Source organism: Balaenoptera acutorostrata, chromosome 3, assembly GCF_949987535.1.
Source record: "Balaenoptera acutorostrata chromosome 3, mBalAcu1.1, whole genome shotgun sequence".
Taxonomy (NCBI): Eukaryota; Metazoa; Chordata; class Mammalia; order Artiodactyla; family Balaenopteridae; genus Balaenoptera; species Balaenoptera acutorostrata.
The window spans coordinates 77,998,867-78,022,837 of record NC_080066.1 but is presented as its reverse complement, the minus strand read 5'-3'; the positions used below and the strand labels follow the sequence as shown (position 1 = coordinate 78,022,837).

General features: G+C 38.7%; 1 protein-coding gene across 10 annotated transcripts in view; it reads left to right on the top strand.

The window, feature by feature from the left end:
• Positions 1–1,273: 1,273 nt before the first annotated feature.
• The window catches only part of RNF111 (ring finger protein 111), a 94,871-nt gene continuing 72,173 nt past the window's right edge, over positions 1,274–23,971 (top strand). For 7 of the 10 annotated variants that reach the window (XM_057543667.1, XM_057543666.1, XM_057543665.1 and 4 more), the window contains exons 1-2: positions 1,280–1,413; positions 2,324–2,370. In XM_057543667.1, the coding sequence (XP_057399650.1) occupies positions 1,405–1,413; positions 2,324–2,370 (56 nt within the window). In that variant the 5' untranslated portion in view covers positions 1,280–1,404. Of the gene's footprint in view, positions 1,414–1,491; positions 1,753–2,323; positions 2,371–23,971 lie in introns of those variants that run through there. The other 3 variants (XM_057543664.1, XM_007165951.3, XM_057543668.1) reach the window with 3 other exon arrangements.

The following is a 23,971-nucleotide window of genomic DNA, read 5'->3' as shown; positions in this document are numbered from 1 at the left end:
TAATCTCACAAGAACCCTTTAAGAGAAATGATGTTACCTCAGTTTACAGAGGAGGAAACTGAGGTATTTTTGTTTTTGTTTTAAATATGCTTTTATTTTTTTAAATTGAGGTAAAATTGACATTTTCTTTCTTTTCTTTTCTCCCTCTCTCTCTCCCTTCCTCCTTCTCTCCCATCCTTCCTTTCTGGAAACAGATTTACAAAGGTCTAATCAATTAGACAGCTAGCTGTTAATTGGCATCACTGGGATTTTTTTAACTTTTAGAATTCTTTTTCAAATTCTTTTCCCATTTAGATTACAGAATATTGAGCAAAGTTCCCTGTGCTATACAGTAGGTCCTTGTCGGTTATCTATTTTACACATAGCAGTGTGTACATGTCAATCCCAAACTCCCAGCCTATTCCCCCCCCACCCCCAACCGTAAGTTCATTCTCTAAGTCTGGCATCACTGAAATTTGAAAGGAAGTTTGACTGATTCCAAAGCCTACATCCTTTTCCCCTACATCCTCCTAACGCACGTAATGAAGCATTTGCTATCTACTGATTTTTATAAAATAAGAAGGCGTATGTGATTGTACAGTTAGTTCCCAGGATACCTATCACTTTTCATCTGATTTCGGAAGCAAATTCACCTTAACCGTGAGGTACCATGATCTCCATGTCATTGGCAAGTATGATTTCAGTATCATTTGCTGCGAAAGACACTAAACCACGATGTTTTTGTTTGTTACCTTAAGTACTGTCAATAATTCTGTGGTTAGTTGTAACTTTTAGTTATGAAAAAAATCAGCCAAGACGTAGTCAGCATTTTGTTTAAATACTGACCGCATTTCACCAAGGAAAATAAACTAACGAGCTCTGTGACATCGCTCCGTTTCGCCAACAAACTGTTAAAGCGAGTTCGAAGGGGCAGACTCCGGGAAGAGGGGGCGGCACGGTGAGAAACGAGAATCTGAGCAAGCGCAGAAACAAACAGATGTTAATGGCGGCGAGAAAGCTACTGCGCTCTCACTTTGCGAACTGTCGTAAAGCCCCCAGTGTCGTGCTCGCTCGGTAGAGGAGGGATTGGTTAGGCGGCGGCGGCCGGAGAGCAGCAGCAGTGGCGGCGACGGTGGCGAGGTGTTCGGTCTGCGCAGCATAGAAACGCCCGCAGCTTCGGGGAAGGAGTTCCCGTGGGACCAAATTAGGCATTCTGAACCCAAGCCGGGTCAGCTGGGCCGAACTAGGCGCTGCCGCTCGTACAGTTTTGGTGGCGGTGACAGACGCTGCTCTTGACTGTCGGGGCCTATTAGGCCAACATCCGAGGCGCGGATCACTGGCTCTCGACGCATCCTCTTCCCCCCTTACATCTCCTGTCTTCCTTCCTGGGCCAGTGATTCCCGGAGCCTGGGAAGAGGGTTGCTAATGATTAAGGTGAGGAGGGCGGGGGGAGGGGATCGATTGGAGGCCGCGCGTGCGCGCAACGGGGGAGGGGCCGGGCTGGAGGGGAGAAAGAGGAAGGGCTGCGGCCGCGGAAGGCTGGGGTCGGCGACCGGCCGGTTATTGCTGGCTCCGTAGTGACTTAGGGTCTGGGTCTCTGCAGAAGATTTAATTGTGTTTGAGCAAAGCATTTGTCTACAGACACACCCACCCCCCTCAGTAAGGGGCTGTGGGTGAAGGGATTTCTTTCCCTTTTTTGACTCTCCCTAGAGTCTTAGGATGGGGGCTGAGGACTGAGGCGTGGGAGTGCGATTTGACAATGGAGTGATGAAGGTAACCCGCACCCAGGGTGTTGGAGGGCGCTAAGTCAGCCCTGACGGTTAGGGAGTTGCCTTCTTCTGTGATGAAGGAAACGTAGACCGCAGAACAGCTGAGATACAGACCCGTCAGATTTTTGTATAGAGTTGGCTGGTTGGTCATTAAAAAAGAAGCTTGATATTTTTGTTACTGTTTTTAGAGAATTTATCAGAGTCAGTAACAATGTTGTAGTTGGAAATATTTGTTCTATGCTGCAGAAATAGAGGTTTGTTACCATAGTTCTTAAATAGGTTATAGTAGATCTTTACAGATAAGTTCTTAACGCACGTCTAAGTTTTACCGTTTAAAAATACCAGGAAGTATAGGGTATTCATTTAATTTGTTCATGTTTGTAGTGTGGGGTGATTCCATTGTATTGCATGCTTTCCTGTTTCTTGGTTTATGTGCAGTATGAATTTAGAACTCTCTAGGGTGGTAAAATGCCAGCTGACATAGACTTCATTTCATAGTTCATAAAGCTTTTTGAACCTGACTTAATCCAAACTTTATTTCATTTGGTGTTTTATGTTTAATTTTCTTGTTTTAGGGACCTCTTCAACCAAAAAGAACAGACTGGGGAAAAGATAAGCTAAGGTTCCATTTCCTTTCCCATTTTTGTTTTTTGTGTCATTGCTTTCAAATGTTAGTATGTGATTAAGGTATTACATAGAAGTTTTATAATACTGGTTTTACTTGGTTTTATTAGGATGAAAAATCTACATTTTGATATTTCATTACTATATGTTTTTTAGTAAAAATTTTCATGTCAGTGTGAACCAGGTTATTTTTTCATACAAAACAGTAGTGTTTGGTCGTGTTTGTGAGACAAAACAAGTAGGGTGAGAAAGAAACCCTTTCACTTTGAAAAGAATCTTAAATTTTTTTTTTTAAAGCCTTGAATTATTTTACTTTTGTCCATCTCTTGTCATTTAACCTTGGACAAATGACATCTCTCTCCTGTGCATTTGTTTGCCTCTACAATTCAGAGTAGTATTCTAAGAACTGGTGAGGGTATTTATGAATTGGTCTGAACAATATTGTAGGGAAACTAGGAAGATTAGAGTTTCTCCTTGTACATCAGGGAAGCTGTATCTTGTGTATATGGATCCTTCTGTCACTTTTTCCCTTTTGTTTGGTGTCTTTTGGTCACTTGCATATTAGTTCTTTCACTAGAGTTGGTTTTTGACGAAAGATATAGTAAAAATAATTTCATTTTGGTGAAAAATGCATCGCAGTGGAGGTTATACCTTGACAAATTTCACTTCAGTACTCTATTTCTACAGATAATTGAAAAATAGCTATACTGATCTTTAAGATAAGAGGTCAGCAATTTACTCGTCTAAAGCAAAGGAATAGTCAACAGATATTCCTAAATAGTTATTTTCACTTTAAAATTTAAAATGTGGAATAAAAACCTCATTGAATCAAACCAATTAAAAATTTTAGATGCTTCTTGTATTATTTTGTCAAAGAGGGGTTTCTGTAACATGCTTTACTTAGAGCGTAATTATATGTGCCCTTGTTTTGACATTTCCCCTGGTGGCTAGGATTTCAATAGGAAAAAAAAAAAGTGACAGTACTAAAAATGATGGTAAAGTATGTTATAACTTGATATTAACATTCTATGGGTGACATTATTATACATAAAGAGTATAGGGCTAGAGACAGGAGATCTGGATTTTAAATCTAGCTTTGCTTGCTATTCATTAGACCTGTGACTTTGTGGATGACCATCCATCCGGGGCTTCAGATCTCTCTCAGCTGTTAAATGAGAAGTGTGGGATAGGTAACTCTAGTTTTCTCTAGGTCCCAATTTTAATGGTTTGCATTTTTAGTTAGGCGTTTTTGGTATTAATCGTATTCATCGTGATCCAGTCCCCAGAAAGAAATGCTGTACTGAGAGTATTAATTCCTTCATGGTATGTATATATTAGAGACAGGGGGAACAAAAGACGAAACAAAACAAATGATTGAGCCATGTTTGTTGTTCTAGATAATGCTTCTGTCCCATTGTAGATATTACTCATGATTAGCTCTCATGTGATACTAAAAAATGAAACTTTTACTCCTGCTAATGCTCTTTAAATCATCCTGAGTAATTTTTCTTTCAGAAACCCGTAATCATTGTTGAGTGAATTTCCAGAAATGCATTTGAATGCCTTACACCTCTGTTCTTTCTTTGCTGCATCCCATAGTGTTTTGGTAACAGCTGGCCCAAGTTTCTGCAGGTACTCAATTTATACCATGACGTGAGCAGTGAGTGAGCTACAAATGTTTAAAAACAAATACTAAACTGAGCTTACATTTTAGATAGAGGTACTGCATTACTATTTAATCATTCTGTAAGTATTTATTGATTGTCTCATGTTCTTGGCATTATTCTTGGCCTTCAGTGAAGAAGGCACTCTGCCTTCATGCAGTGGATATTTTATTAGGGGAAACAATAAGCAGAATAGCTTTATGTAGTGGTAAGTGCCATGAAGAAAATAGGGGCATGTAATGGAGAATGAATGAAAGTGGGGCTCTACTGTGCATTGAGAGGTTAGAAAGGGCCTCTTTTTAGAGGTAATACTTGATTTGCGATCAGTGATTAAAAAGAGTCAGCCACAGTGGCAATCTGGAGGAAGAGTGCTGCAGACAAAGCAAGCAGTAAATACATTAGATTGGGTTTGATTCTGGAGAATCTACAATTGTGAATTAATTGTTTGGTTTGTCTGTTAGGCTTTTTCATAATTACTGATAGACAATTGTAAAAGGAAGGTTAAAAATACTTATGTGTAGTAACCAAATGTGTGTTGACATTGTTTAAATCCCGACTCAAACCAACTGTAGAAAGTAATTTTTGAAGCACTTTGGAGGAAATTTGAATGTAGATAGGTATTAGATGATTTCAAGGAATTATTGTTAGTTTTGTGAGGGATGCTAATGGCATTATGTTTATGTAAGAAAATGCCCATTTTTAGAGATGGAGACTGAAGAATGAGGAAGAGAAATTTGTTTGGTATTCGTTTAAAAATACTTCAGAGCAAAGAAAGGATGGGAGAGATGAGTTAGATGAAGCAAGTGTGGAATAATCCTGATAATTGTTGTGTTGGAGTGATAGGTGTATGTGTAGTAATAATATTGTTCTCCTTTTATGAGGTTTGAAAATGTTCATACTTTAAAATGCATTTTAAATAATATATACCCTATTTAGATGTCTTCTCCTTTTTTTTCTCTTCCTCCCAGTTTTGATAAAATGTAGACTTTTGTTCCTCTTTCTAAACATTCATCATTTATTCAACAAGTATGAGTACTGTATTTCAGGCACTGTGTCGGTGCTTGAGTTAAAACAAAGAGCAGGACCTTAAGGCCTGCCTGTGAGGAGCTTATGGTTTGCTGGATGAAGGGAGAGTCCCTCAGTGTGGACTGTGTTAACATGAAATCATAGGTTTCTGTGTTTTCCTGAGGGTATACAGGATCAGCATCTTAGTGTTTATGTGGTTACTAAACAAATTTTTTTCTTGGGACATCCCTGGCAGTCCAGTGGTTAAGACTCTGTGCTCCCAATGCAGGGGGCACAGGTTCAATCCCTGGTTGGGGAACTAAGATCCCACATGCTGCACGGTGTGGCCAAAAAAAAAAAATTGTTTTTTTCTTTTTCTAGAGAATTGAGAGTTTAGGAAGTTCTATATGCAGCTGTGTGCCAGTCTGAGTCACTGTTGTATTCATTTCCCTTATTCATATGTGCTATAGGGCATCAGAATAAATCACTTTTTTACTTTACCACTTTTTGACATCCCAGTTTGCCTTTATTTAAATTTTTTATTTTGAAATAATTTCAAACCTAAAGAATTTCAAACCTAAAGAAAAGTTTTAAAAATGGTAGTGAGAACTCTTCAATATCCTCTAGTCAGATTTACCAGTTTTTAAAATTTTGTTGCATTTGCTTTAGTGCTCTTTTCTGAATCACTTGAAAGTAAATTGAATGTATTATGCCCAAGTCTCTAAATATTCACTGTGTATTGTATTCTTTTGCATTATCACAATACAGTCATCAGATTCAGGAAATCTAACATTGATAATACTGTATTATCTAATCTATCTAATCTATAGCCCCTATTCCAGTTTTGTCAGTTTGTCCCAGTAATAGCATTTGTTTCTTTGTAGCATTCTCCCCATAGGATCCAGGCCAGGATTGCAAATTGCATTTAGTTGTCAGATCTCTTCAGTCTCCTTTCATCTGGAACAGTATCTTAGCCTTTCTCTTTCATTGTATTGACATTTTTGAAGAATACAGGCTATATATTTCATAGAGTATTCTCAATTTGGTTTTGTCTGATGTTTCCTCATAATTAGATTCAGGTTATGCATCCCCAGCGGGGGATTTTGTATCTTTCTCAGGGTATGATATTGAAGTACCTGTTATCGGTCTGCCCCTCATTGGTGATGTTAAGTTTTAGTTACCTGGTCACGGTGTTGTCTGGTTTCTTCACAGAAATGTATAGTTATTATTTTTCCCCTCTCACCTAATAAGCAGTCTGTGGGGATAACTTTGAGATAGAGCATATATCCTGCTTCTAATCAGATCTGTATTTTCATGAAATTTCCCTCCTGGATTTAACATCCATTGATGATTCTTGCCTGTGCTGATGTTTATATTGATGGTTGCAAAATGGTTATTTTCTGACTCCATTTCTTTATGTCAGTAGGTGTTCTGTTTTAAGGCAGAAGCATCCTTTTATCTATCTGTTATCAATATGGACTTATGTACTTCCTATCTTACTCAATGGGTTATACTACATTACTGCCTTTATTTATTTTGATGCTCAGATTGTCCCAGGTTTGTCCAGTGGGAGCGTTTCTACCCTGGCTTCTGTGTCTTTTTGACATACTCTCATAATTTTTTTGGAGTATTTCCTCTCTTTTTGCACATCTCAGTCATGGAATCAGCCATACTCCAAGGAGCCCTGGGTCCTTACAGTGGGGAATCCAATTTGCTTTTGAGTTATCTATTTATATATAGAAATAAGCTCTTCTTTTCTGGATCAGGACATCTTTTGAGAAACTAAATTTAAATTAGACTTTGATAGTGGGTTTGTATTTCTCTGAAGATTTTGTTTATGAAGTAATTACATAAGATTTAGCAATTATATTTACCATAAAGCAATTATTTTATTCTTTTCTTTTTCAAATACATAAGTTCTGATTTGATCTTAATCGTGATCAAATGAAACAAGAAAAAAAAGGTTATTTTATTTTATGTTGCCTTGTGTCTGTGTGTGTATGTATATGTGTGTGGGGAGGGTTTAACCACTTAACTGTTAAAAAATGACTTAAGGTTTATATACTTAACTGTTTTTTTAAAAAAATAAATTTTATTTTTTTATTTTTGACTGCATTGGGTCTTCGCTGCTGCACGCAGGCTTTCTCTAGTTGCGGCGAGTGGGGGGCTACTGTTCTTTGCGGTGCGTGGGCTTCTCGTTGCGGTGGCTTCTCTTTGTTGTAGAGCACGGGCTCTAGGCGCACAGGCTCTAGGCGCATTGGCTTCAGTATTTGTGGCACTTGGGCTCCGTAGTTGTGGCTTGTGGGCTCTAGAGTGCAGGCTCAGTAGTTGTGGCGCACGGGCTTAGTTGCTCCGCGGCATGTGGGATCTTCCTGGACCAGGGCTCAAACCCGTGTCCCCTGCATTGGCAGGTGGATTCTTAACTACTGCGCCACCAGGGAAGTCCCTACTTAACTGTTTTTACCTGAGTCATCAGACATTTTGGTTTGAGGAAATTGTTGCTTTTTAACTAGCTTTTTAAATGAAAATGTTTTTATTGTAATATAGAATGATATTTCATACAAGAGTGGGAACTCAAAGGCACATTATTCCAGGCAGTTACTGTTACATCTTGGTATATTTCACAGCCATTCTCTCACTTTTGCATCGGTATTTGCTTTGTCTTTTAAACTTAACTTTTAAGTATTTTTCCCGGCAGTATTTTGAATGATTTTTATTTATTCATTTTTAAAAAAATTTTTATTTATTATTTTTTAAATTTATTTTTGGCTGCATTGGGTCTTCGTTGCTGAACGCAGGCTTCCTCTAGTTGCGGTGAGCGGGGGCTACTCTTCGTTGCGGTGCACGGGCTTCTCATCGCGGTGGCTTCTCCTGTTGTGGAGCACGGGCTCTAGGCGCGCGGGCTTCAGTAGTTGTGGCTCACGGGCTCCAGAGCGCAGGCTCGGTAGTTGTGGCGCACGGGCTTAGTTGCTCCGCGGCATGTGGGATCTTCCGGGACCAGGGCTTGAACCGGTGTCCCCTGCATTGGCAGGCAGATTCTTAACCACTGCCCCACCAGGGAAGCCCGATTTTTATTTTTGAACCAATTAACATCCGTACATGGTTTAAAAGTTAGTTCCAAATGGCTTATAGTGAAAAAAAACAACAGTCCCCTCTGCTACCCCTCCTGATCTCCTAGTTCTACTTCCTAAGTGGGTACACTTTCAGCTCTTAAAAAAATATTTTTTCTTTTGGTATTTACCTTCATATTTCTAAATAATATGCTTATATATCTACTTAGCCACTTTAGATGTCAGTTTACATTTTTTGTTTTTTAAAATAATTATTTAATTTTTTAAGGTAAAATACATATCAATACAAAGGATACTAAATTCCCAGGGTACAAAGGGTATACAGGGAAAGATAAGTCTTCTTGCCATCCCTGTCTTCCTACCACCCAGTTCTTTTCCCTGGAGACATATTCCCTCTTCTTAGTTTATACGTATCTCCAGAGCAGTGGTTCTCTGTGGTCTGTGGAGTCTTGAGGGGGGTATTCAAATGTTTCAAGTTATCTGTTGGTTTGAAACTATTTCATAATAATACTAACTTCTTCTTTGTTACTTAACTGTGTTGACATTTGCACTGATGGTGCAAACACAGTGGTGGGTAAAACTACTGGCCCTGCAGTGCATATCAAGACAGTGGCAAAAATTGTACTAATAGTCATGTTCTTCATCACTATACATTAACGGTTGGGGAAAAAAACCTGGTTTCATTTAAGAATATCCTCCATGAAGCAGTAAAGCTTGTTAATTTTATTAATCTTGACCCTTGAGTACATGTTTTTTTAATATTTCAAGTGACAAAATGAGAAGAATGTTATACGACACTTCTGCTGCATACCAATGTATGAGGCATGTCTTGAAGAAAAATATTTGTGTGATTGAGTTGCGCGCCGAACTAGCAAACTAGTTGCTTTTTTCATGGAACACTATTTTTACTTGAAAGAATGACAAACTGTAGTTATTTAAACTTGGGTATTTGTACATATTTTCTCAAAAATAAATGAAGTGAGCCTGTTACTTTAGGGAAAACAACCAACAGAATTTATTGCCAGGATAAAATTAAGGCTTTCAAGCAGAAATTAGAATTTTGGAAAACATATCTGCCACTGTGATCTTGGCAACGTCTCAGGACCTTGCTGATGAAATTGTTGGTGATATTAACAAATGTGATTTTTTAAAATTTGCTGTGTTATAATGAAACGTCATTGTTTGGAAGATGTGCATAACTCGGTGGACCAACTTTTTTCAAAAGATCAATGCAGGATATTAACAGAATCATGCTGTGGGTATAAGGGCCTACTTAAGTGCAAGATAGATCAATAGATTTTTTTTTTTTTAAACATCTTTATTGAAGTTTAATTGCCTTACAATAGTGTGTTAGCTTCTGCTTTATAACAAAGTGAATCAGTTATACATATACAATATGTTCCCATTTCTCTTCCCTCTTGCATCTCCCTCCCTCCCACCCTCCCCATCCCACCCCTCTAGGTGGTCACAAAGCACCGAGCTGATCTCCCTGTGCTGTGCGGCTGCTTCCCACTAGTTATCTATTTTACATTTGGTAGTGTATATATGTCCATGACACTCTCTTACCCTGTCACATCTCACCCCACCCCCTCCCCATATCCTCAAGTCCATTCTCTAGTAGGTCTGTGTCTTTATTCCCGTCTTGCCACTAGGTTCTTCATGGCCTTTTTTTTTTTTTTTCCCCTTAGATTCCGTATATATGTGTTAGCATATTGTATTTGTTTTTCTCTTTCTGACTTACTTCACTCTGTATGACAGACTCTAACTCCATCCACCTCATTACAAATACCTCCATTTCATTTCTTTTTATGGCTGAGTAATATTCCATTGTATATATGTGCCACATCTTCTTCATCCATTCATGTGTTGATGGACATTTAGGTTGCTTCCATGTCCTGGCTATTGTAAATAGAGCTGCAATGAACATTTTGGTACATGACTCTTTTTGACCTATGGTTTTCTCAGGGTATATGCCCAGTAGTGGGATTGCTGGGTCATATGGTAGTTCTATTTGTAGTTTTTTAAGGAACCTCCATACTGTTCTCCATAGTGGCTGTATCAATTTACATTCCCACCAACAGTGCAAGAGTGTTCCCTTTCCTCCACACCCTCTCCAGCATTTATTGTTTCTAGATTTTTTGATGATGGCCATTCTGACCAGTGTGAGATGATATCTCATTGTAGTTTTGATTTGCATTTCTCTAATGATTAATGATGTTGAGCATTCTTTCATGTGTCTGTAGGCCATCTGTATATCTTCTTTGGAGAAATGTCTATTTAGATCTTCTGCCCATTTTTGGATTGGGTTGTTCGTTTTTTTGTTATTGAGCTGCATGAGCTGCTTGTAAATCTTGGAGATTAATCCTTTGTCAGTTGCTTCATTTGCAAATATTTTCTCCCATTCTGAGGGTTGTCTTTTGGTCTTGTTTATGGTTTCCTTTGCTGTGCAAAAGCTTTTCAGTTTCATTAGGTCCCATTTGTTTATTTGTGTTCTTATTTCCATTTCTCTGGGAGCTGGGTCAAAAAGAATCTTGCTGTGATGTATGTCATAGAGTGTTCTGCCTATGTTTTCCTCTAAGAGTTTGATAGTGTCTGCCCTTACACTTAGGTCTTTAATCCATTTTGAATTTATTTTTGAGCATGGTGTCAGGGAGTGTTCTAATTTCATACTTTTACATATTCCTGTCCAATTTTCCCAGCACCACTTATTGAAGAGGCTGTCTTTTCTCCACTGTATATGCTTGCCTCCTTTATCAAAGATAAGTTGACCATATGTGTGTGGGTTTATCTCTGGGCTTTCTATCCTGTTCCATTGATCTATATTTCTGTTTTTGTGCCAGTACCAAACTGTCTTGATTACTGAAGCTTTGTAATATAGTCTGAAGTCAGGGAGCCTGATTCCCCCAGCTCCATTTTTCGTTCTCAAGATGGCTTTGGCTATTCGGGGTCTTTTGTGTTTCCATACAAATTGTGAAATTTTTTGTTCTAGTTCTGTGAAAAATGCCAGTGGTAGTTTGATAGGGATTGCATTGAATCTGTAGATTGCTTTGGGAAGTAGAGTCATTTTCACAATGTTGATTCTTCCAATCCAGGAACATGGTATATCTCTCCATCTATTTGTATCATCTTTAATTTCTTTCATCAGTGTCTTATAATTTTCTGCATACAGGTCTTTTGTCTCCTTAGGTAGGTTTATTCCTAGATATTTTATTCTTTTTGTTGCAATGGTAAATGGGAGTGTTTTCTTAATTTCACTTTCAGATTTTTCGTCATTAGTGTATAGAAATGCAAGAGATTTCTGTGCATTAATTTTGTATCCTGCTACTTTACCAAATTCATTGATTAGCTCTAGGAGTTTTCTGGTAGCATCTTTAGGATTCTCTATGTATAGTATCATGTCATCTGCAAATAGTGACAGCTTTACTTCTTCTTTTCCGATTTGGATTCCTTTTATTTCTTTGTCTTCTCTGATTGCTGTGGCTAGGACTTCCAGAACTATGTTGAATAATAGTGGTGAGAGTGGGCAACCTTGTCTTGTTCCTGATCTTAGTGGAAATGGTTTCAGTTTTTCACCATTGAGGACAATGTTGGCTGTGGGTTTGTCATATATGGCCTTTATTATGTTGAGGAAAGTTCCCTCTATGCCTACTTTCTGCAGGGCTTTTATCATAAATGGGTGTTGAATTTTGTCGAAAGCTTTCTCTGCATCTATTGAGATGATCATATGGTTTTTCTCCTTCAATTTGTTAATATGGTGTATCACATTGATTGATTTGCGTATATTGAAGAATCCTTGCATTCCTGGGATAAACCCCACTTGATCATGGTGTATGATCCTTTTAATGTGCTGTTGGATTCTGTTTGCTAGTATTTTGTTGAGGATTTTTGCATCTATGTTCATCAGTGATATTGGCCTGTAGTTTTCTTTCTTTGTGACATCTTTGTCTGGTTTTGGTATCAGGGTGATGGTGGCCTCGTAGAATGAGTTTGGGAGTGTTCCTCCCTGTGCAATATTTTGGAAGAGTTTGAGAAGGATAGGTGTTAGCTCTTCTCTAAATGTTTGATAGAATTCACCTGTGAAGCCATCTGGTCCTGGGCTTTTGTTTGCTGGAAGGTTTTTAATCACAGTTTCAATTTCAGTGCTTGTGATTGGTCTGTTCATATTTTCTATTTCTTCCTGGTTCAGTCTTGGCAGTTTGTGCATTTCTAAGAATCTGTCCATTTCTTCCAGGTTGTCCATTTTATTGGCATAGAGTTGCTTGTAGTAATCTCTCATGATCTTTTGTATTTCTGCAGTGTCAGTGGTTACTTCTCCTTTTTCATTTCTAATTCTATTGATCTGGGTCTTCTCCCTTTTTTTCTTGATGAGTCTGGCTAATGGTTTATCAATTTTGTTTATCTTCTCAAAGAACCAGCTTTTAGTGTCATTGATTTTTGCTATTGTTTCCTTCATTTCTTTTTCATTTATTTCTGACCTGATGTTTATAATTTCTTTCCTTCTGCTGGCTTTGGGGTTTTTTTGTTCTTCTTTCTCTAATTGCTTTAGGTGCAAGGTTAGGTTGTTTATTCGAGATGTTTCCTGTTTCTTGAGGTAGGCTTGTATTGCTGTAAACTTCCCTCTTAGCACTGCTTTTGCTGCGTCCCATAGGTTTTGGGTCGTCGTGTCTCCGTTGTCATTTGTTTCTAGGTATTTTTTGATTTCCCCTTTGATTTCTTCAGTAATCACTTCGTTATTAAGTAATGTATTGTGTAGCCTCCATGTGTTTGTATTTTTTACAGATCTTTTCCTGTAATTGATATCTAGTCTCATAGCGTTGTGGTCGGAAAAGATACTTGATACGATTTCAATTTTCTTAAATTTACCAAGGCTTGATTTGTGACCCAAGATATGATCTATCCTGGAGAATGTTCCATGAGCACTTGAGAAAAATGTGTATTCTGTTGTTTTTGGGTGGAATGTCCTATAAATATCAATTAAGTCGATATTGTTTAATGTATCATTTAAAGCTTGTGTTTCCTTATTTATTTTCATTTTGGATGATCTGTCCATTGGTGAAAGTGGGGTGTTAAAGTCCCCTACTATGATTGTGTTGCTGTCAATTTCCCCTTTTATGGCTGTTAGTATTTGCCTTATGTATTGAGGTGCTCCTATGTTGGGTGCATAAATATTTACAATTGTTATACCTTCCTCTTGGATCGATCCCTTGATCATTATATAGTGTCCTTCTTTGTCTCTTGTAATAGTCTTTATTTTAAAGTCTATTTTGTCTGATATGAGAATTGCTACTCCAGCTTTCTTTTGATTTCCATTTGCATGGAATATCTTTTTCCATCCCCTCACTTTCAATCTGTATGTGTCTCTAGGTCTGAAGTGGGTCTCTTGTAGACAGCATATATATGGGTCTTGTTTTTGTATCCATTCAGCCAGCCTGTGTCTTTTGGTGGGAGCATTTAATCCATTTACATTCAAGGTAATTATCGATATGTATGTTCCTATTCCCATTTTCTTAAATGTATTGGGTTTGTTATTGTAGGTGTTTTCCTTCTCTTGTGTTTCTTGCCTAGAGAAGTTCCTTTAGCATTTGTTGTAAAGCTGGTTTGGTGGTGCTGAACTCTCTCAGCTTTTGCTTGTCTGTAAAGGTTTTAATTTCTCCATCAAATCTGAATGAGATCCTTGCTGGGTAGAGTAATCTTGGTTGTAGGTTTTTCTCCTTCATCACTTTAAGTATATCCTGTCACTCCCTTCTGGCTTGCAGAGTTTCTGCTGATAGATCAGCTGTTAACCTTATGGGGATTCCCTTGTGTGTTATTTGTTTTTTTTCCCTTGCTGCCTTTAATATGTTTTCCTTATATTTAATTTTTGACAGTTTGATTAATATGTGTCTTGGCGTGTTCCTCCTTGGGTTTATCCTGTATGGGACTCTCTGTGCTTCCAGGACTTGATTAACTATTTCCTTTCCCATATTAGGGAAGTTTTCAACTATAATCTCTTCAAAAATTTTCTCAGTCCCTTTCTTTTTCTCTTCTTCTTCTGGTACCCCTATAATTCGAATGTTGGAGCGTTTAATGTTGTCCCAGAGGTCCCTGAGACTGTCCTCAGTTCTTTTCATTCTTTTTTCTTTATCCTGCTCTGTAGTAGTTATTTCCACCATTTTATCTTCCAGGTCACTTATCCTTTCTTCTGCCTCAGTTATTCTACTATTGATCCCATCTAGAGTATTTTTAATTTCATTTATTGTGTTCTTCATCATTGCTTGGTTCCTCTTTAGTTCTTCTACATCCTTGTTAAATGTTTCTTGCATTTTGTCTATTCTATTTCCAAGATTTTGGATCATCCTTACTATCATTATTCTGAATTCTTTTTCAGGTAGACTACCTATTTCCTCTTCATTTGTTAAGTCCAGTGTGTTTTGAGCCTGCTCCTTCATCTGCTGTGTGTTTTTCTGTCGTCTCATTTTGCCTATCTTACTGTGTTTGGGGTCTCCTTTTCACAGGCTGCAGGTTCGTAGTTCCCGTTGTTTTTGGTATCTGTCCCCAGTGGCTAAGGTTGGTTCAGTGGGTTGTGTAGGCTTCCTGGTGGAGGGAACTAGTGCCTGAGTTCTGGTGGATGAGGCTAGATCTTGTCTTTCTGGTGGGCACGTCCACGTCTGGTGGTGTATTTTGGTGTGTCTGTGGCCTTATTATGATTTTAGGCAGCCTCTCTGCTAATGGATGGGGTTGTGTTCCTGTCTAGCTAGTTGTTTGGCATAGGGTGTCCAGCACTGTAGCTTGCTGGTCGTTGGGTGAAGCTGGGTCTTGATGTTGAGATGGAGATCTCTGGGAGATTTTTGCCGTTTGGTATTACGTGGAGCTGGGAGGTCTCTTGTGGACCAGTGTTCTGAAGTTGGCTCTCCCACCTCAGAGGCACGGCCCTGATGCCTGGCTGGAGCACCAAGAGCCTTTCGTCCACACAGCTCAGAGTAAAAGGGAGAAAAAATAAAAAGAAAGAAAGAAAGAGGCTATAATATAGTGAAGTAAAATAAAGCTATTGTAAAGCAAAGCTATACAGATAAAATCTCACCCAGAAGCATATACATATACACTCACAAAAAAAAGGAAAAGGGGAAAAATTAATATATCCTGCTCCCAAAGTCCACCTCCTGAATTTGGGATGATTCGTTGTCTATTCAGGTATTCAGCAGATGCAGGCACATCACGTTGTTTGTGGAGCTTTAATCCGCTGCTCCTGAGGCTGCTGGGAGAGATTTCCCCTTCTCTTCCCTGTTCGCACAGCTCCCGGGGTTCAGCTTTGGATTTGGACCTGCCTCTGCGTGTAGGTCGACTGAGGGCGTCTGTTCCCCGCCCAGACAGGACGGGGTTAAAGGAGCAGCTGCTTCAGGGGCTCTGGCTCACCCAGGCCGCGGGGAGGGAGGGGTACAGAGGAGGCGGGGCGAGCCTGCAGCGTCAGAGGCCGGCGTGACGTTGCACCAGCCCGAGGCGCGCAGTGCGTTCTCCCGGGGATGTTGTCCCCGGATCCCGGGACCCCGGCAGTGGCGGGCTGCACAGGCTACCGGGAGGGGCGGTGTGGAGAGTGACCTGTGCTCACACACAGGCTTTTTGGAGGCGGCAGCAGCAGCCCCAGCGTCTCACGCCCGTCTCTGGGGTCCGCGCTGATCGCTGTGGCTCGCGCCCTTCTCTGGAGTTCGTTTAGGCGGCGCTCTGAATCCCCTCTCCTTGCGCGCAGCGAAACAAAGAGGCAAGAAAAAGTCTCTTGCCTCTTCGGCAGCTGCAGACCTTTTCCCGGTTTCCCTCCTGGCTAGCTGTGGTGCGCCAACCCCTTCAGGCTGTGTTCACGCCGCCAGCCCCAGTCCTCTCCCTGCGATCCGACCGAAGCCGAGCCTCAGCTCCCAGCCCCGCCCGCCCCGGCGGGTGAGCAGACAAGCCTCTCGGGCTGGTGAGCGCTGCTCGGCGCCGAGCCTCTGTGCGGGAGTCTCTCCGTTTTTCCCTCTGCGCCCCTGTTGCTGTGGGGTCTGCGCTGATAGCTGCGGCTCGCGCCAGTCTCTGAAGTTCGTTTAGGCGGTGCTCTGAATCCCCTCTCCTCGCGCACCAGGAAACACAGAGGGAAGAAAAAGTCTCTTGCCTCTTCGGCAGCTGCAGACTTTTTCCCCGGACTCCCTCCCGGCTAGCTATGGTGCGCTAACCCCTTCAGGCTGTGTTCACGCTGCCAGCCCCAGTCCTCTCCCTGCGATCCAACCGAAGCCGAGCCTCAGCTCCCAGCCCCGCCCGCCCCGGCGGGGAAGCAGACAAGCCTCTCGGGCTGGTGAGTGCTGCTGGGCGCCGAGCCTCTGTGCGGGAACCTCTCCGCTTTGCCCTCCGCACCCCTGTGGCTGCGCTCTCCTCCGTGGCTCCAAAGCTTCCCCCCTCCACCACCCGCAGTCTCCGCCCGCGAAGGGGCTTCCTAGTGCGTGGAAACCTTTCCTCCTTCACGGCTCCCTCCCACTGGTGCAGGTGCCGTCCCTATTCTTTTGTCTCTGTTATTTCTTTTTTCTTTTGCTCTACCCAAGTACGGGGGGAGTTTCTTGCCTTTTTGGAGGTCGGACGTTTTCTGCCAGCGTTCAGTGGGTGTTCTGTAGGAGCAGTTCCATGTGTAGATGTATTTCTACTGTATCTGTGGGAAGGAAGGTGATCTCCGCGTCTTACTCTTCCGCCATCTTCTCCCTCCTTTTTTTTTTTTTTTGATCAATAGATTTTAAATGAAATGGTCTGGAAAGTTTCATTGATATGGTTTCAGAGTCCACCTTGCAGCTAACCTTTACAGAATTACGCGTGTTAAGTTTTGGCTTAATATCAAAGAAGAATAATATCCACACTTATCTGAAAATATTAAAAATATTCCTTCTTTTATCAACTGCGTATTGGTGTGAAGCTGGATTTTCATTTTAGAAATTTTTGAATTTTTAGAATTTTAGAATTTTGAAATTTTTGAATTTTTCATTTCTGACTACAGAAGCAGATATAAGAAATCGGGTTTCTCTATTAAAGAGATTTGCAAAAATGTACAGCAGTGCCACTCTTACTAATTTTTTTGGAAAAATACGTTCATAAATGTTACTTATTAGCATGGAGTAGATTTACCTTTGCTGATTTTAAATAAAAAATTTTAAAGCATTTACCAACTTTCCTTTATAATATTATTACCAGTACATACAACCCACATAATAAAAGCTCTTTGAGTTCCTCAATTATTTTTTAAGAGTGAAAAGGGGTTCACAAGTCAAAAAGTTTAAAGACTGCTGCTACAGCTGGTTAATCCAGAGGGTTAAGCAGTTTTAAGCGTTACCTTTTGACTGCTTATGGAAAAGGAGTTCACACTTCTCTCTTTACCGTTTCTCCCAATATAGTTGTATCACAATTTTAGATTATTTTATTTTATTTTTCCTGATTTTCAAAAACATACTTCATGTTTACTCTTGTATTATATAAATATCAGTTTAACCTTTTACTGTAAGAATATGAATGTTTTGAGAGGCTTTGTTACTCTTTATACAGATTCACAGTCAATTGATAAAGGTCTCTGGGTTTCTTTAACTCCATGGTCTCGTATGTTGCATATTTTAAATAACAATTCAGCGTATATTTACTGAATGCCAACTATGTGTTCAGCACAGTAGTGATGAAAATCAAGTCTTGGCCTTAGTGGGAAAACAAGTAAATTTTACAGATGGTGATTATGGAAATAACTGAGCTGGAAAAAGAAGATGGGGGTAGGGTTAGCTTTTTAAGTATAAGGTGGTCAGGGATGGTCTCAAGGATAAGGAAACATTTAAGCACAGACCCAAATGAAGCAGGTAGGAGAGCCTTATGGATATCCTGGGGACAAGCATTCTGGGCAGATTGAATAGCAATAGTATGCTTGGCCGGCAGAGGAATAGCCAAGAAGCTGTTGCAGCTGAAGTGGAGTGGAGGAGAAAATGGTAGTCTCTTAGGACAAAGGTAGAAAGGGTTTATGTCCTTCATTTTTAGGAAACGTTCTTGTATTAGCTTTGATAACTACTTAGTCATTTTTTCCTCTGTTCTCTTTTTGGAATTGCTTGTGAAGTCAGATGATTGAATTTTGTTGCTGTTTCGTACTTGCTGTTAGTTCCTCTGTGTGTGTGTGTGTGTGTGTGTGTGTGCGCGCGCGTGCACATATTTTTAAAAAATGCTTATTGTGTGCCATCTCCTTTTCTTCCCACTCCCCTTCTTTCTGTTCTTTGTACATGTTAGGCCTGTTCCTGCTACATGATCTTTCCTTACTGTTTCCCCCTGCTAGGAATGCTGTTCCTCTACAACTGCGTGGCTTGGTTGACTGGTGGCTGGTTCCTTCTCATGATTCGTGTCTTTAGCTTCTTAGCGAGGAGACTGTTGATGGTTAACCTTTACCATTTGTTTTATTTCCTTAAGAGCACATATTTCTAAAATTATCTTGATTGTTTGTCTACTCGTGTCTTGTTTGTCCTCATTTGCATGCAATTTCCATGAGAGACTTTCTGTGTTCTGTTCACTGCTGATCCCAGTGTCTAGAATGGTGCCCAGCTTGTAATGGGCTCTCAATAAATACTTGTTGAATGACCACAATACATAAGTAAATGGTAGCTAATGTATTATCAGTGATATTGTATCTTCTAAAATGTTAATAAACTACTGTAAAATTCATTTCTGTTACCTGGGTGTTGTTTCCAGATCCTGATCTGATTTCAGATGCTTGGGATAGAAAAAGTTTGGATAACTTGACTTGTAATTATCCTCTTAGAACTGAATAGATCTTTCCTGAAACCTTCTTCCTAGACTTGCATTTACCCATTTTATTCCAGTGTGAGTGAATATTTTTCCTCATAGATAGCAGTTCTGGGTAGCAGTTCTAATGCCTCGACTTACTTTTCAGTCATCTTCCTTTATCTTGAACAAGTTTCAATTTAAAAGATTTTCTTCTTTTCTCTCCTGTCATCTTCACTAACCCTTAGTTGCCTCTTTTTCAGTTGCCACTTTCTTCCCCAACAGGAAGAAGTCACAGTTTATGTATACTGAAACCAAAATTCTGAAGATTGCCCAAAAAGTATATGAGTAGATGTTTGTAGGCTAGACATGTATAGGAATCCACATTAAGGTTAGGATTACTATATTTATCTAGAATACAAAATTCTTGGAACAGGGTAGCATCTTAACTATCTTTTAAATTATCACCTTGAGCAGTGACTGGTAGCAAAAAACTAAAAAAGTTTATTGAGTAAAGTAGCTGACATTAGTATACTGGATAATAAATTCTTGGTTTCCCCAAACCAGTACCCTGGGATTGTTTAATAACTTGCTGTTTTTGCTTTTTGCCACAAAGATTTTCACTTGCTGTCTGAATACACAGATTCAAGGAAGACAAAAATGTCATTTGGTCCAAATAACCTTGGAAATCCCTAAAGTTGCCCATAAAATATAAAATATATATATACAGCCTCTAAAAGTCCAACACATCCTATTTTTCCTTCAGTGTTGGAACAAATCACGTTTCATTGTTAAACACCAGATGAAGTTGTAGGCTATGTTTGTGGTCCATGTTATGGGAAAAATAAATGGCTCTAAACATTAGAATCTGACAGCACAGCAAGATGCTCATATCATGAGAGGCACATGGGAAGTAAGGCCAACTAGAGAGTAGTAAAATATTACCTTTTTGTGTTCATTTTGGGCATACACTCATTGAGCAGAATAGCAGGCATAATCTACATGGTTTAAATTATTTTTTTTTCTTCATATAGTTGAATTTATATTAGTGTGCTCTCTATCCAGAGGTGTTCCCCCATCCAGTTTTCAGCCTTTACCTTCAGTCATTAAAGTGTCAGTAACTCTTCCTGGTTTTTCTCTTATGACTCTTTTTCTCATTCTTTAAAACATACTATTTAATTAATATTCTCCAGGTTACATATTTTGACCTAGATCACATAGGTAGAGCAAAAGCAACTTTTATCTAAGTACACTTGGACTTTGTTCAGGGAGAAATTTTTCCCTTGGACACTTTTGCTCAGCATATTAGATCTTACATTCTCAAAGTAGCTGCCATGTTTTCTAATCTAGTTTTCTGTTTTATTTTTATTTTGTTACCCCAACCTTTGCTTTGGGGCTTTAACAACTCAGGGTTTTGGTCTGATCTGCAAGAGGAATTTGAGGTTCTCTCGAATAAGACTAACTTGAGGTGGGTGTACCTACAGAACTGAAGGCCTGCCAAAAAAAAAAAAGGAAAAATTCATGGGGGGCAGATTGTGGATTTTTTGCCAAGATGATTTCTCAAAGCTAGTTGACTATTTAGCTTTAAAAACAGTAATGAAAGCCAGTATGTGCATGCATTATTTTGCCTAAAATTTATAACAACCTTTTGAGGTAAATATTTCCATTTTTCAGATGAGGAAATTTAGGAACAGGATGGTTAGTAACGTGATGAAGACTCACAGCAATGATGGAGTTGAAGGGATTTAAGTTCATTAGGTTTTGAGTCACATGAGAAAGGAATTCCAAAATTCAGGGGCTTAATCTGAATTTCTGTAATACCTTTAATGAAAACAGTAAGCTGTATTTTTATCTCCCCTGGGCATGGCCTTTGTTAAAAGAGAGGGAAGGATGGTGATATTTTATTTGGATGGTGTGATTAGGAGGGACTTAGTTTTTCTGTGCTTTTTCTGTGTATTCTAGATTTTCTGTAGTGAAGATATTTTAAAAATCAATTGACGTATAATTTATAAAAAGTATAAGGCACACATTTTACTGTACAGTTCAGTGAGTTTTGGCAAATATATACATCCGTGTAACCAACACCCCAATCAGGACATAAAACATTCCATCACCCTAGAAAGTTCTTTCTTGCTCTTTTGCAATAAGTCATCCCTATCTCCTGTCCCAGGCAACCACTGATCTGATTTTTGACATCATGGATTAGTTTTGTTTGTTCTAGAACCTCATATACATACAAATCATGTAATATTACTGTTTTGTGTCTGGCTTCTGCTCATTAAATATTTTCTGTCTAGCATTTTATTGTGAAAAATTTCAAACATATAAAAGTTGAAAGAATTGTACAGCAAGCACCCATTTCCCTATCACCTAGATTCTACAGTTACCAATTTGCTTTTTTGCCTTATCACATATCATTCCATCTATCCATTCCTCTAACCATTCATCAGTCAAGTTTATTGGTGTGTGTGGTGTTTTGTTTGTTTGGCTTTGTATTGCAAATTAAGTTGCAGACATCAGTGCATTTTACCCCTAAACAAATTCAGCTTCCATGTCATTGACTAGAGTTGAATATTTGTTTACAGTTCTTTGTTTTTGAAGTAAAATTACATACAGTGAAATGCACAAATCTTAAGTGTACCATTTAAGTTTTGCCAAATGTATACATTTGTGTAACCCAAATCCTTATGAAGAGGTAGAACATCACCGTCACCTCGGAAAAGTTCCCACACGTGCCTCCTGTTCAATTCTTTCCCCCTATCCTTTGTAGAACACAACCGCTATTTTGATTTTTTTTCATCTTAGACTAAATTTGCCTGATCTAGAACTTCATATAAATGGAATCAGTATAGATAGATGTTTCATATCTGATTTCCTTCCCTTAGCAGGGTGTTTTTGAGAGTCATCTGTAATGTTACTTGTATCAGTAGTTCCTTCTTTGCTGTTGTTCTTGTTACTGTTTGGTATCCCATTGTACCTATATATCATAATTTGTTTATCTTTTCACTTGTTGGAGATTTGTTTTTCCCAGTTTTTGGTTCTTATGAGTAAAGCTCTGAACATTCACATACAAATCTTTTTGTATACCTGTATTTTCCAACCTAGGTGTGGATTTACTGGATTATAGGTTAGGTGAACGTGTGACTTTACTAGCAGCTACTAAGAGTTGTATGTGGAGTTCCAGTTGTGCCATATCCTTAACATTTGGTGGTTTTGGTCTTTTTAGTCTTTTAGCCTTTTATTGGGTATACAGTTGTATCTCACTGTGGTTTTAGTTTGCATTTCCCTGATAACTGAAACTATTGAGCATTTTTTCATGTACTTACTGGCCATTTATATATGTTTAGAAAAATGTTAAAAATTATTTGCCTGTTTTTTGGGGGGTTGTCTTATTAAGATGTAAGAGTTTTACATATATTCTGGATTCAAATTGGGTGTGTATTTGTATATACATGTAAATTATATATATGTATATGTAATTTTCTCTGTCTTATGCTTGCTATCTTGCCTTTTTGTATTCTTAATGGTATCTCTGAAGAATAGAAGGCTTTTATTTTTATAAAGTCTAGTTTCTCAGTTAAAAAAAAATGTTTAGTCCTTTTTGTGTTCTATGAAATCTTTGCCCATGGTGTGATCACATAAATTTTCTGTTCATTTCTTTTTGAAGTTTTAGCTTTTAGGTTTAAGTCTGTGATCTGTTTTGAGTTAATTTTTGTATCTGGTGTAAGGTAGGGGTTGAGATTTTTCCCACACAGCTCACTAGTTGTTCCACCACCATTTGTTGAAAAGAGTTACTCTTTCCCTATTATCTTGGCACTGTTGTTGAAAATCATTTGATGATATGTGTGAGGCTATTTCTGGACTTTCCAGTCTATCTGTATGCCAATAGCACCCTGTTTTGTTACAGTTGGGCTTTAATGTCATCTTGCTATTTGTTTTCTATTTGTCCCATTTATTCTCTGTTCCTTTTTCCCCCCTTCTCTTGTCCCCTTTAGTCTTGAGTTTTTTTTAGTTTTGTTTTTTGCATTACATTTTACTTCCACTATGGACTTACTAGCTATACCTACTTGTTTTATTTTTTATCTTTGATGGTCTCTTTGGGTTCACACTATGCATATTTAACTTTTCACAGTCTGCCTTCAAGGAATAATAGACTATTTCATGTATAATGTAAGAAACACAACAGTCTATTCTTTGCTCCCTTTCTGTGCTTTGTGTTATTATTGTCATACATTTTACTTTTACATGTTAGTAGTTTTGGGAGGATTTCTTTGTTCAAATTTTGGGGGGGGTGGCTAGAGAATAATCCTTGTGAAGGTGAGTGTCTTTATGAGGAAGATGCTGGTAGAACTCACTTTTTTCTATTCCACTTTCACAGCAGTGACCAGATGGTGATGATTTATGAAAATGTCTTTTAAATTTGATAAATTCAGACCAGAAAACTTAGATATTTGAGGCTAAAAAAAAGATGGTTATATCATATATTCTTTTTGTAGAACTAGAGCAAAATTAGAACTTGGAGCATTTGTAACTGAATGTCTCTGAATATTACCCAGTTATTGACTTTAGGCAAATTATTCAGTGAAAAACATTTAAAAAATTCCTCCCTTATGTTTTTAATCTGTATATAAGGTAAACTTAGTTGTACTTTATATTAATTAAAGATTTTGTTTTTAAATGATTTTGCTCATCTCATTCCAAGCTTTTATTTTCAGGTCTTGATTTTGTCATTCAGTTTATATGTAATCCTTTTTCAGCTTTGTGTCACTTGAGACTATGGTGAGCATTCCATTTATGCCCTCATGTGAAATCATGGCTAAAAACAGATTTTGGAATGCACGTTGTAGGCTGATTTTTAATTATACAGCTCATTTTATGTTGCTGATTATTTGTATACTCCAGACAAGTTTTGGGATTGCTCTTTATTCTGTTTTAACTTCTAAGTGTATTGTAGCTTACAATTCTTCTCTACCTATTGAAGGGTAATGAAGTTGAGACTGTGCTGCCTGATTAGAGTGGTAGGGAGCGAGCTTAGTGTTAAGGGTGGAAATGAAGGGAGAACATAGGGCTTTAGTTCTTGTGAAGTAGATTCCTCCGTCTCATACTAAATTAAAACAAATTCTGG